Source organism: Lachancea lanzarotensis, scaffold LALA0S03 (genome assembly GCF_000938715.1).
Source record: "Lachancea lanzarotensis genome assembly LALA0, scaffold LALA0S03, whole genome shotgun sequence".
In the NCBI taxonomy this organism is placed as follows: domain Eukaryota; kingdom Fungi; phylum Ascomycota; class Saccharomycetes; order Saccharomycetales; family Saccharomycetaceae; genus Lachancea; species Lachancea lanzarotensis.
Window position 1 is genome coordinate 838085 of NW_019212881.1, and position 14378 is coordinate 852462.

The window sequence follows — 14378 nt, forward strand, 5'->3', positions numbered from 1 at the left end:
GACTTGTTTACCTGAAACTATAAAGATTCACGTAACCCATAGTTCATTCTTCCTCTCGATGTCTTTACGCCGCAGCTTGAGTTGTTTGCGCAGCAAAAGGCCAGACACCATATAATGTGATATCTCAGAAGAGGTAAGGAAAGAGATTATTATGAGTTGAACAATGGTCTCAGAATGAAATAATGTGTAAACCATTCACAGTCACCAGCGATTTTCTATTCATGCATTGGATAACGCAACCAAAGATAGAGGGGCTACCTCTCCACCAAAAGGAGGCTCACAGTTTCATGAAAGAACGACGGATGATAGACCGGTTTCGATCGGGGTTAACTAAACAATTGACATAAGCTTAAGTGAGCTAGGAGATTCAAGTATTACCCAATCTGCGCAGATGGTCCTATACTTTTTCTAGTGATGAATAGTTGTCCTTTATGGAGGGCACCAAGTGCTACCATTCAGCAGATTGTCACTATACCCTTTGAAGATTGGGCTTATGCTATCGCATTTGTGGTGCCTTCCTTAAAATGAATACATGTTTGAAACAGGCTTTCAAAGAAAAGTGTGGTGTTGATTTTACAAAATTCTCCACTAATGCTTTCAGTAAGCCGAACCTGAAGTTGGGTTCAAGTGAAGTAAGAATGGAAGACGATATGGAAAGAAAGTTTGATTCATAAATTTCTTTCTATCCATACAGAAGTTGGGTAAAGAACGTCAAGGACCAGATCCCCCATGCCGTGTGCGTGGGCAAGAATATGTTCTACAGGGCAATCCGACGTCGTTTAATGTCGTTAGGCATCTCGAGCGTAAACACTATCATTACTTTACATTATTCAGAAAAGCCTTGAGTGGACACTACAATCCTTCTCCACAATTCGTTCAACTTCCTTCAAACCCATTTCTTTGACCAACACGTTTGTCAAATTTTGGGCTCTCAATAAATATAGCTCAATCAGCTCCATACATACAGGGTCTGGGGGGATTTGATGAGAAGCAATTCTACAGAAGGGGTACAGCTCATCGATCAATCAATTCATTGCGTAAGGGACTTGGCAATCGAGTTCGGCAAGCAATTGAAACACATTCTACGAAACTCCTTCGATTTCAACATCTTGATAGACATGTGGACGTCTTCAGGCCAAAAGAGCCAATTAGCCGTCATGATATCATTCTGCCCCAACTTGAAAACGGAGGCACGCTTGGAAACGAATGACATCGTTACTTGAAAAATTCAAAACATGCACGTACATGAGTGATCAGCGACACACAGGCGATAATCTTAAGACTGCTCTGCACGCATGCCTCAGCAAATATTCTATAATCAGCGGCGTCACCTGGGTTGAACAATATTGCAATGTTGGAAATCTAGCCAATGCTCTTGAACAGATATTCCATGTAACTAGATCCAGAAGCATTGTCAAAATGAAATGTATGAAACATGGTTTTGAATCGAGTGTTTATTTATTTGTTCCAATCTTTCGAGGATCGTGAAGCTCTCCGATTATACAAGCAGCAATGTTTTCACTAGAGAGATAGAACCCTTTGTTTTTTTCATTTGCATAACGCGCATGTTTGAAGAACTCACGATGCTTCCCCGAAATGATTTAACAAAGCCCATCAGTCGTTGTTACGAAGACGTAGAGGGTTTGAAGAGCGGCGTAATATACATTGAACAGTTCAGGGAATTGGTAGTGGATCCATTGACATGCCATCTAAGACAACAGTGAATGAGGTACTTGCTGTAGTGGTATGTTCACGTCCCAAATTTGAAAAATACATGGCTTTTGCCTAGAGGCAGATCAGCTTAAGGCGGCTTTCGATGAATTTGACCGAGCAGTATGTGACGAGCTATTGCAAACAGTTTTCGGACAGTCTTGAAGATGAACTTCGGGAGGGGAAAGACTTCTGGACAAAAAAGATTGAAGGCTACATCATTGATTTCTGACCACGAGCAACAAACAAGAGTTGCTGGAGTTACTGCAGTACTGGGAGAAAGGGAAATATACTTAAAGGAGCCATCTAAGAAAAACACTTTACTCGCTAGCGCTTTACATTGCAAAGCTACGAACTGCTGATGTGGACAGATGCTTTTTCTTTAGGAAGAGGGTTTTAGGTACCAGATTCATGCTAAGAAGCTCGAAGCACGGTGGGAAGATGGTTTTAGGTACCAGATTCGTGCTTGGAAGCTCGAAGCACGGTGGGAAGATGGTTTTAGGTACCAGATTCATGCTAAGAAGCTCGAAGCACGGTGGGAAGATGGTTTTAGGTACCAGATTCATGCTAAGAAGCTCGAAGCATGGTGGGAAGACGCTCTTCCATCAGCAAGAGACTTTCAGACACCATTCATGCTTAGAAGCTCGAAGCACGCTGCAAAGATGGTTTATCTCCAGCAGAGAGTTCTTAATATCAGATTCATGCTCGAAAGCTCGAAGCACGCTGCAAAGATGCTCTTTCTTCGGCAAAAGACTTCTCTGTCACCGCCAATCACGTACCCCAACATCTGCTCACATAATCACACTCCAATTCTACCACACACGTCCTACATCCACAGTGGGGTCAAAAACTAGCTTTGGAGTCACCGAGTGTACGACCTCCATACCCAGAATCACCGACATCGGTTAGCTTAAGCCGCTACATATATCAACTACCTTAAAGATTTCAACATTATCCGCAGCTTTCACACACACACACACACACGTGGACTCTCCAGATTCGTCCCCACCTCTGTATGAAGAATGTGGATATTGACAAACATCCTCACACTCACCCTCCCTTAACAATCAGATAGATCTTGATCCGTTTCCGTTACCTTATTACCACCACACCTTACGTTTCTCGACCCAGAACCAACATGGTGTACCCGCCAACATTCCTAACACGGATCATCGCCCGTTATAGTGCAGCGGACGCGATCCTATCTACGCTAGTTTCTTGGCGCCATGGCTCATCATCACGTCACCCGTTTTTGTGATGGCACGGCTTACCTCATCTCCGACTGGCTAGTTATGCTACTGGTAGTTCTGTCTCTCGTCCACATCGATCTCAAGACAATGAGTATCAAATGAGTCGTGAGTCGAGCCACCCTCCATTTTTAAACCCGTGCACCATATCCGGTAAACTGAAATGAGTCGATGGCAAAGTAACTGTGTGTGTATCTGTGTGTATCTATATCTATTTATCTGTATCCCGTTTTTTGCCGTCATTATTGCTGCGAAACTCGAAATTCTCATTGTTGTCTTAGCTAAGCAGCAACGTTACTACTGGCGTGCTCTCTATACTTAAAGCATATTTCTTTCTCGTAGTGTGGGTGTTTGGTTTTTGGGCACTACTTCTACTACTAATACTCGAAAAAACGAAATTCTGGTTACTTCATCAGTTCAAAGAGAAACAAAATATAAAACTCGGACTGGACTTGGAATCTAAGTGTTTTTGCTTTGTTTTTTGTGTGTGTGTGAGGGAAAAGGTTAAAGTTTCATATTTGTATTGGGCTCTATAAAGCTGTGGTAATTATTAAAAAACACACCTAGGTAAGAGAGCTACTCATATCACGGATAAAGAACAAGCAGGGCAAGAAGCGCAAACAACACGGTTTTGCGGAAGAACCAAAGACGATTTTGAAGCTTTTAAGAACTCAACAGACTTTAGAATTACTTAGCACCCAGACTTTGAGAAGAAGACTTTTGGGAGCCAACAGTTTGAGAAAGCTTTTTTTTCGATAAATTTCACGGCAGCAATGCTCAAGGTATGTGGAAAACGAGGGGAGAACGGTGGGGAGAACGAGAGGGAGAACGAGAGGGAGAACGAGAGGGAGAACTAGAGGGAGAAGCATACTAGAACAAGATCACTCTGCGTTTTTGGAACGCGACTTTGGACTTTATTTTGTTTCTCCTGATTTTTTTTGAGATTTTTGGTTTGTTTGCTACAGCAAAAAAACCAAGCAAAAGAAAGAGAAACACAGATAGAAGAGTTCCAAAAAAAGCGATGGTGAACCGACAAGCGTGTGTAGCCACGTCGAGATATCGTTTTTCGAGAACGTGCTCTGTGTGTGTCCGCTGCTTCCCCATTTATCTTGTTCTTCGTTTTGTTCATCTTCATTTTCATTTTCAAAGCACTTTACTAACAATAGGATTCCTTCCCACTGCAGATCAAAAATCTGTTCAAGAAAAAACACTCAGTGCCGGCAGACAACGGTGCGTTTGTGGACCCAGCATCGGTGGCGACGACGACGACGACGACGACGACTGCAATCCAGCAGCCGCAACAACAAAATCTGCTAAGCCCCGAAACCCTCGACGGTGGTGTCACGCCCGTGATGGACTCTCTGGACGCTCTCAAGGGCGACTCTGAAGCTATAGAGGCCTCCCAGTTGTCCAACTCGGATGCCACAACCAACGCCTTCAGCTACGATCAGTCCGCACTCAACGATCGCAGTGACACCCGTGTCCCGGGCGTCACCTACTCCGACACCACTGCAGCCACTGACCCTAGTGCTGCTGCTCTAGCGGCAGCAGCAGCGGGGGAAGCTGCAGATATCATCTCACTCGACGCTGAGAGCTCTGCCGGCTCCAGCTACGACGAGGATCCAGAAGAAATCTTTCCAGAGCAAACTGAGCTGGAGGACTTCAAACTCATCGCCAAGATAGGCGAAGGCGCTTTCTCCAAAGTTTTCCGCGCCATACCGGAACCACACGCAGCCAACAGCTTTTTGTACCGTTCTTTCCACCATGTGGCCGTCAAAGTCATCAGCAAACACGATCTCAACTCTTCACACAAGGACTCCAAGAGCAAAGCAACTTCCAAAGAACAAGTGCTCAAGGAGGTGGCCATTCACAGAAACGTGTCTGCCAGCGAAAATGTGGTTGCGTTTGTAGACTTCCACGAATCTGAACACTACTACTTTATCGTCCAGGAACTTTTGGCCGGCGGAGAGATTTTCGGCGAGATTGTTCGACTCACGTATTTCAGCGAAGACTTGTCTCGTCATGTCATTCGCCAATTGGCTCTGGCCGTCAAGCACATGCACGCCTTAGGCATAGTGCATAGAGACATCAAGCCCGAAAATCTACTATTTGAACCGGTCGAATTTGAGCCTTCGCCGACACCTGTGCTGCGCAAATCCGATGATCCTAAAACCAAACAAGATGAAGGTGTCTTCAAACCAGGTATTGGAGGTGGTGGAATAGGTGTTGTGAAATTGGCCGATTTTGGTTTATCCAAACAAATCTATTCTACAAATACCAAAACTCCCTGCGGGACAGTGGGATACACCGCTCCGGAAGTGGTGAAAGACGAACGTTACTCCATGAAGGTTGATATGTGGGGAATCGGTTGTGTGTTATACACCGTGTTATGTGGATTTCCGCCATTTTACGATGAAAAAGTCGACATTTTAACAGAAAAGATCTCCAAAGGCGAATTCACATTTCTGCGGCCTTGGTGGGATGAAATAAGTGACGGTGCCAAAAACGCTGTTAAAAAACTGCTGGAAGTGAACCCTGCCAAACGTTACGATATCGATGAATTTTTGGCAGACCCTTGGTTAAACCAGTACGATTGCACCAAACACTTGGGCCTGAAAAAACACAAGAACGAATCGACAGAAACCGTGTACACAATGTCGTCCAAGAAGAAACGTCATCATCGCGTCCACGGGTTCAAACGCGATTCATCGCTTTTGTACTCTCCCGCTGCGAATGCCCTACGAGATGCGTTTGAAGTCACTAATGCCTTTAAGCGGGATGAAGAGGCCAAGAGAAGTGGACCTGCCGGCGGCGGTGTGAACTTGGGGCTGTTGAATGAAGATGAAGAAATGGGATTGGAGGACGATATGTTCCAGTTGCGTCTGAATTCCTCAACAATCATTAAGAGACGGCAGCACAAGGATGAGGGTGTCAAAGTTCCTACTGCTGTCAAGGAGTAGAGAAATTTAAAACTTTTTTTGCTTTTGAAACAGAATTTGTTTGAGCATAGTGAAAACTCAAGTAATCCATTCGCTGGTTGCCATGTAAGCAACTCAACTTTATTATTGTTCTTTTGAGAAACACTATGCTCATTCTAGACCCCCCATTTGATGTTTGATTTTTTTTTGGTCACCAGGTATTGACTGTCGGTGTTTATTTTGCGGTAGCCATGGCACACACCGTTGAGGAAACGCGCGTGTATACTAAAATCATATAATTATATAAGGATCGCTTCGCGGAGCAGTCAACTATCATTAATTTTATGGCGCCAAAGATAGGTTCAAAATGTTTAGACGGGGGCAGTAATAACTTGAAAGTGTAACGGTGATAGCCCGTACGAATAAAAATCATAACTTTAACTCGGTATGAGAAGTGCATCAACTCATTGAAATTTGTGACCAAAAGAGATTGAACTTTGGGGGGATCAGCGTTAAGTTGATAGATGTAGAGGGATGTCGAGAGCCACCTATCACGTGATATAAATGTATTTCCATACTTGGCCAGTCAGTAACGCAATCATTTTTGTTTGCGTTTAGCGGCCCTGTGAACTGCTCTGTATCGGCCTCCTACCAATCATCGTTCAGAAGGCCAGTGACTCACCAGTAGTCCACTGTTGGAAGCTTCAGCAATTCCCCGTGAAATTACATACAATAGTACATACCGGGGACTTCAAACTCATCGATGTTTGGAACCATTATATAACAAAATTCGTAAGCTATAAAAACCGCTCTTTGGAACACGGCCACCACTTCCTTAGACTTTCCAGGATTAACTTTATTTTTTCGGCGACCGACGAACCTGCGAGTGATCTCCCGTCCCAATTCTCTGCGTGCAATGCTGCTATGTAAGAAACAACAAATTTGTCTTGAATACGTAACGAAAGGTAAAAAGTGATAGGTTGTGGGAAGCGCGACGGTGGCGTAGAGAATGATAGCTTATATTCTTTGTTTTTTCGTTGCGTACCTTGGCTCCGAGTCTGTACGGTCCTCTGCAATACAATCCACCTTTTAGTGTCTGCTTTACAAGGCTTAGAAGGGGCTTATTTGTCTCACTGGGAACTTTCTCATTTTCATGCACTATGACCACCATTCGAAATTACTCGCTTTCCTGGAAATGAGTTGATTACCATACATTGAGAAGAGCAAAGTAGGTTTGAGCCACAGGTTTGGTCTCAGACAACAAGCATGTCAACTTGCGAGTGCTGGAATGCCAATGAACCCCATTCGTTGGACAATGCTCACGCTACGCGGTAGTTCGAAATCAAAGCATTGCAGACGAACGTATTCGAGATGCGTTCTCGATCGTGGCTCGAGCACGAGTGTCGCAGATGGCTTAGATGTCGAGATAGTACAGCATCGGTGTACACTTAGTCAGACAAAAAGAGGACTCCAAGACGTAGCATGATCACTTGTTGTATTGGAAATTTTCGGTATCAATATTAGAAATTTAAAGGCTACAGCCAAGTATCGCTGGTCAAATAACATCATATTTTCGAACAGTGTGTGAAGGGTTGCTTACAGTGTCAGTAGATATTGTTATATTAAACAAGGGCTTCGAGATTGTTGCTGCAATTGTTCATTGCGAAAATTCGGTTTGCTACCTATTTACCAAAGACTAAGACCGAGCAAGCTCTAATTATGACGGCCGGAGAGAGGAATTGACAGGTTTCGAAGCAATTAGTCTTCTTTACCGTTATGTTTGACCCAAATGGTGGATATCAGCGTGAGGAACAAATTTACCAAAAAAACCGTCTGGGTGGTGAATTTCACATTTCACCAACAATTTTAAGAGCTTACCGCAAGATCCAGCAGCCATTCGGCTTGATATCAGTGCTGTAGCGGCCATAAGAGACATTTAAGTTCGAAGCTGATGCTGGTTGTCCGAATGAACCGCTAATAAACCACTGGAGATATGAAGCAAGGGAAACGCATCCAGCAATTGCAATCTGCAATCATCAAAAAGTCAAGGGAGAAACGAAGTGCGAAGGAAGTACGCTGCATGAAATACGCTATAGCTACACGTGAAATGTTGTGAGGGCATGGCAGCCACTCGGAGATGCGGTGACCATCTACAGAGGAGCAGATTTGCTCTTTCATAGCTCCCAAAACACCAAGCGCGGTCACATTTATAGAATACAGAACCTTTTTGAAAGCGAACCACAAGCGGTGTTTTATACTTCACTATTTATCCCGATTCGCCCGCGTCTAACAACTTCTCGGACCTCACAACTCCGAAGGTGTCGTCCGTACCATTTTACACCGGGAAGAGACACCCACACACCTACTATGAACAACCCACACACCCAATTTGACAACATCCACCCAGCCATCCAAACACCCACACATTTGAGATTGCCTCCCACACCCAGTCATCCACACACCCACACACCATTCACGTGTCCATCCCGTAAAAGAAATCACGATTTTTCACGTTTTTCCCTATTTCCCAAAAAAAAAGAAACAATCTCACTTTTTGTTGTTTTTTTTTTCTTTCTTTCTTTCCACGTCCTCTCTTCCTTCACAAAATCTTTTCATACCCGATGAGATGAGCTACTGAAAAAAAATTTTTTTATCCACGATTCCTGGGTTTATATAAGTAACATCGAAATGATGCCAGCTTGACAACATTTTTGTTCACTTTTGATACACTTTACGCAATAGCTTTCGAGATATAGTTCCTCTTTTTCCGCAAGAAGAAACAGCATCAAGAATGTCTGATTCGGAACAGTCTATCAAGGTTCTTAACGAACTTTTTGAGAAGCTTAAGGTTGCGACTCCTGACAACAGAGAGTCCACCGCTTCTGAGATCTCTTCGTTCGTGAACGGTAACATCATCGAGCATGATGTGCCAGAACAGTTCTTCGAGTCGATCTCCAAGGCTTTGAAGGACAAGAAACAGGCCGCCAACGCTTTGGAGGCCGTTTTGCGTGTTGCCAGCGAATCGAACTTGTCGCCAGCCATCGAGGCCAGCGTCGTGCGTTTGGTTCCTGAAGTCAGCGCCAAGGCTGGTGACAAGGACAAAGACGTGCAGGAGCAGGCCAGCAAGGCTTTGATCGCCGTCGTCAAGGCCATCAACCCTGTCGCCGTCAAGATCTTGCTACCTCACTTGACTACCCGTCTATCCGAGACCAACAAGTGGCAGGAAAAGGTGGCCGTTTTGGCCGCCGTGACCGCTTTGGTCGATGCTGCCAAGGTCCAAGTGGCCCTAAGAATGCCTGAGTTGATTCCAGTGCTGTCTGAGGCCATGTGGGACACCAAGAGAGAGGTCAAGGAAGCCGCCACCGCCACCATCACCAAGGCCACCGAAACCGTCGAAAACAAGGATATCGACCGTTTCATTCCAAAGTTGATCGCCTGTATTGCCGACCCTAACGAGGTGCCAGAAACCGTCCACTCTTTGGGTGCCACCACTTTCGTTGCCGAAGTCACCCCAGCCACTTTGTCCATCATGGTGCCATTGTTGGCCAGAGGTCTTGCCGAAAGAGAAACCTCCATCAAGCGTAAGGCTGCCGTCATTATCGACAACATGTGTAAGTTGGTCGAAGACCCACAAGTCGTTGCTCCTTTCTTGAGCAAGTTGCTACCTGGTTTGAAGAACAACTTCGCCACCATTGCCGACCCTGAAGCCCGTGAAGTTACTTTGAGAGCTTTGAAGACTTTGAGAAGAGTTGGTAACGTTGGTGACAACGACGCTTTGCCAGAAGTCTCTCACGCCGGTGACATCTCCACCACCAGAGGTGTCCTAGACAACTTGCTAAAGGACCAGAAGCCAGCTGCCAGATTCGAGCACGTTCTACAATACGTTGCCGGTGTCGCCGCTGACTTGATCGACGAGAGAATCATTGACCAACAGGCTTGGTTCACTCACGTCTTGCCTTACGCCACCGTGTTCTTGCACGAGAGACAAGCTAAGGAAATCATTGACGACTTCAGAAAATTGGCTGTCGACAACATCCCAGTTGGTCCAAACTTCGACGACGAAGAAGACGAAGGTGAAGATCTATGTAACTGTGAGTTCTCTTTGGCTTACGGTGCCAAGATCTTGCTAAACAAGACTCAATTGAGATTGAAGAGAGCCAGAAGATATGGTCTATGTGGTCCTAACGGTGCTGGTAAGTCTACCTTGATGAGAGCCATTGCCAACGGTCAAGTTGACGGTTTTCCAACTCAAGAAGAATGTAGAACCGTTTACGTCGAGCACGACATTGACGGTACTCACGCCGACACTTCCGTTCTCGACTTCGTTTTCCAGGGTGACGTTGGTTCCAAGGAAGTCATCACTGCCAAGCTAATCGAATTCGGTTTCTCCGATGAAATGATCAACATGCCAATCTCCTCCTTGTCTGGTGGTTGGAAGATGAAGTTGGCTTTGGCCAGAGCTGTGTTGAAGAACGCCGACATTCTATTGTTGGATGAGCCAACTAACCATTTGGACACTGTCAACGTCGCTTGGTTGGTCAACTACTTGAACACTTGTGGTATCACTTCCATCATTGTTTCTCACGACTCCGGTTTCCTGGACAGCGTCACTCAATACATTATCCATTACGAAGGTTTGAAGCTAAGAAAGTACAAGGGTAACATGTCTGAATTCGTCAAGAAGTGCCCAACTGCTCAGTCTTACTACGAATTGGGTGCCTCCGACTTGGAGTTCAGATTCCCAGAACCAGGTTTCTTGGAAGGTGTCAAGACCAAGCAAAAGGCTATTGTCAAGGTTTCTAACATGACCTTCCAATACCCAGGTACCGCCAAGCCTCAGATTCAGGACATTTCTTTCCAATGTTCTTTGTCTTCGAGAATCGCTGTCATCGGTCCTAACGGTGCTGGTAAGTCCACTTTGATCAACGTTTTGACCGGTGAACTATTGCCAACCATCGGTGAAGTTTACACTCACGAAAACTGTCGTATCGCTTACATCAAGCAACACGCTTTCGCTCACATTGAATCCCATTTGGACAAGACCCCATCTGAGTACATTCAGTGGAGATTCCAGACTGGTGAGGACAGAGAAACCATGGACAGAGCCAACAGACAAATCAACGAAGACGACACTCAGGCCATGAACAAAATCTTCAAGATTGAAGGTACTCCAAGAAGAATTGCTGGTATTCACTCCAGAAGAAAGTTCAAGAACACTTACGAGTACGAATGTTCTTTCACCTTGGGTGAAAACATCGGTATGAAATCCGAGAGATGGGTCCCAATGATGTCCGTTGACAACGCTTGGATTCCAAGAGGTGAATTGGTCGAGTCTCACTCCAAGATGGTTGCTGAGGTCGACATGAAGGAAGCCTTGGCTTCTGGTCAATTCCGTCCTTTGACCAGAAAGGAAATTGAAGAGCACTGTGCCATGTTGGGTCTAGACGCCGAATTGGTCTCTCACTCCAGAATCAGAGGTTTGTCCGGTGGTCAAAAGGTTAAGTTGGTGTTGGCCGCCTGTTCGTGGCAAAGACCTCACTTGATCGTCTTGGATGAGCCTACTAACTACTTGGACAGAGACTCTTTGGGTGCTCTATCCAAGGCTTTGAAGGCCTTCGAAGGTGGTGTCATCATCATCACTCACTCTGCTGAGTTCACCAAGAACTTGACAGAAGAAGTGTGGGCTGTCAACAACGGTGTCATGGTTCCATCCGGTCACAACTGGGTTGCTGGCCAAGGTGCTGGTCCAAGACTAGAGAAGAAGGAAGACGAAGGTGACAAATTTGACGCCATGGGTAACAAGATTAGCTCTGGTACCAAGAAGAAGAAGTTGTCCTCCGCCGAGCTAAGAAAGAAGAAGAAGGAGAGAATGAAGAAGAAGAAGGAATTGGGTGACGCTTACGTCTCCTCCGATGAAGAATTTTAAAGAATGATAAACTGTATTTAATATTTTTTTTCCATCTCTTCTTCATCGCTCAGACGCGGGAGCCAAGAAGAAATGTCCCTTTCACATTAGATTGCTTGGTCCTTTCATAAAATCGAGCTTTCTTCCGCCACATGTATTCTAGTTTGGTTTACACTTAAGTAATAGAGATTGTAAACTCTCAAGCTGTTCTATTTTTTTAGTCCCTCCAGTAATCAACGTCACACAAAAAATGTGTTAACGCTGAAACAATTGATTCCCAAATAACTGTATCAATTGTGGCAAGAAGGACTTCAAACTGAGTGAGTAGAATGAGACTCATCGCTTTCAGTGGTCTTTTTATAAGTATCTACCTTCTACAGTGTGTTACTTTGGTTACTTGCTCTCCTAATGTGAACTCAGCGTTTCAAGCGGTACAATGCCCTGATACACAACTCATCAGGGAAGCAAAAGTATGACATGCAACAAAAATTACATCCAGTGTCCTTATACTCTCACTGGGCTTTCGATCATCTGAACACTAACTTTGCCCAATCAACAGTCCTCATTGAGTAGAGAGGAAAGTAGATATGTAGCTAGCCGCCAACTCCTTATGAGAGGCAGTGTGGAAGAATTTATAAAGACTACTGGTGTGAGAACTTCAGATGTCGCCAGTTTGTCTTTGTTAGCTCAGGGACCGATCAATGTAGGACTTGCGATATCCGGCGGAGGTCTTCGATCTATGTTAATTGGGTCAGGTTTCATGTTGAAGATGGAGGAATACGGTTTGCTGAATTCGGTCAATTATGTCACTGGAACATCAGGAGGGAGTTGGATTCTTGCCAAGTTGGCCCTTAATGACTTTAGGATCAGCTCCTTAGGAGAGTGGAATATCAGTGAAAGCATTTTGAGGGGCGTTCCCGACACAAACGTTTCCGAAAGTAGCGTGGTGACTATGCTAGATGTGGGGGACTTGAACGAACTTTTCACCGCAGACGACTGGTTTTATGAGAAGCTTTCGCATGTCTCAAGACTTTGGGATAGAAGTACAGAGCCTATGCTAAAACAAGTGACGCCTTTTGACGACTTCTATCTGCGGCTAGAAGAGCAACTTGTCGCGAGAACTGGAATATTGGAAAAAAGAGGACCCGAGGTTTTTAGTAAGATCAAAAACGTTGTGCACAAGTTTTTTGATGTTACAAAAGAGGTTGATTCCAATGTTGAAAAATTTGTCGACTCGTCTCGCAACTTCGCGGAGATCTTACAGTTCTATGTAGACCTGCATCGTACTGTCAGGACCAAAAAGCTAAATGGCTTCCCGCTATCCTTCACGGACTATTGGGGACATGCTTTGATCAATGGGATGGCTTCTAAAGCTGGTCAAGCTTCACTGTCAGCGGTTATTGGCGACAGCAAACGGTTCCGAGAGTTCAAGACTCCATTTCCCATCTTTGTAGCAAATTGCAAGAATAACAACCTGCGACATGCCGTATTCGAATTCACGCCTTTCGAATTTGGTTCATGGACTAATCTGAGACTATTCATGAGCTTAAAATTTCTAGGATCCACTATGGTGGCGGGTGAGGCGAAAAAGTGCTACAATGGTTTCGACGAAATCAGCTTCATCACTGCCACGTCCTCTTCAATTTTCAACAATGTATTGATGTGCATATGGCAGTTGATAGCTCCAACCATACAAACTCGAAAGGCCATAGGCGCCATTCTTAGTGCTTTCAGCATAGGGTTCGAAAAGTCGAGAAATGGAACTTCTTCCATATCATCAACTACACCACGACCGGAATATGCAATCTACCATCCCAATCCTTTTTACCAATACCCGGGAATTGAGGATGATGTACTCACGAAGGATAGCCGTCTGTACCTTGTTGACGGCGGAGAAGACGGACAAAACATCCCAATTGGACCATTGCTGATTCCAGAGAGAAAGCTCGATGTGATTTTGGCATTGGATTCAAGCTCTGATACCCATGGATTTCCAAACGGGTCTATGTTGCATAACTTCTATCGTGACAATTACATTGATACATTTGAAGACACTTTTGACCACAATCCCTCGGCTTTCCAGACTCTACCATATATTCCCACAAGCAAGGAGTTCGTTGAAAAAGGACTATTGTCCCGTCCGGTTGCATTTGGATGCTACCTCTCCAGTTATCCTGACTCGATTACAGATCCAAACTTTAATTCGACGTCTTTGGTCCTACCCCCAATTATACTGTACCATGCAAATGCCGAGCATTCTTTCAGTGCAAATGTATCCACCTTCAAGCTCAGGTATACCCACACCGAAGTTGAACAAATGCTGAACAACGGTCGAGACATTTTCAGTTTTGATTCCAGTCCCAAATATAAGAGATGTTTGGCATGCCTCTTGGTCAAAAGAGCACACGATCGCAAACTACTTCAAGCAGAGGAGAACACATTGCCATTCTTTTGCGAAGTCTGCTTCAGTGAATACTGCTACAATTGAGCTGGCGCCAAAACCATGTATCCGCACTTCTTACGATGAGCATCGGTCATATCCAAAATAATCAAATTCGCTGTCAACTAAAGGTTCTGATGAGCCTAGGAAAATGCAAC

The 14378-nt window shown here is 44.8% G+C and overlaps 3 protein-coding genes and 1 pseudogene across 4 annotated transcripts, besides 1 other annotated feature; all 4 read left to right on the top strand.

Moving 5' to 3' along the window:
- Nucleotides 1-414: 414 nt before the first annotated feature.
- LALA0_S03e09076g lies at nt 415-2619 on the top strand (annotated as a pseudogene). The gene is given in 9 exon segments: nt 415-507; nt 510-740; nt 743-874; nt 876-1217; nt 1219-1443; nt 1446-1670; nt 1670-1888; nt 1893-2033; nt 2035-2619. Coding segments are annotated over 9 exon segments (2193 nt in total).
- Nucleotides 415-2619: a mobile genetic element (relic copy of Rover hAT-like DNA transposon).
- Nucleotides 2620-3730: 1111 nt separating this feature from the next.
- RCK2 (LALA0S03e09098g1_1) lies at nt 3731-5917 on the top strand (the record flags this gene model as incomplete). The annotated part of the gene is made up of 2 exons (XM_022773471.1): nt 3731-3739; nt 4142-5917. 2 exons carry the CDS (start codon nt 3731-3733, stop codon nt 5915-5917), a joined length of 1785 nt encoding a protein of 594 aa, XP_022627942.1.
- A 2749-nt stretch (nt 5918-8666) lies between these two features.
- YEF3 (LALA0S03e09120g1_1) lies at nt 8667-11801 on the top strand (the record flags this gene model as incomplete). Its single annotated transcript, XM_022773472.1, has 1 exon — nt 8667-11801. The coding sequence occupies one exon, from the start codon at nt 8667-8669 to the stop codon at nt 11799-11801; it is 3135 nt and encodes a 1044-aa protein (XP_022627943.1).
- Nucleotides 11802-12109: 308 nt separating this feature from the next.
- Nucleotides 12110-14268, top strand: SPO1 (LALA0S03e09142g1_1; the record flags this gene model as incomplete). Its single annotated transcript, XM_022773473.1, has 2 exons — nt 12110-12250; nt 12340-14268. The coding sequence occupies 2 exons, from the start codon at nt 12110-12112 to the stop codon at nt 14266-14268; spliced, it is 2070 nt and encodes a 689-aa protein (XP_022627944.1).
- Nucleotides 14269-14378: the final 110 nt, after the last annotated feature.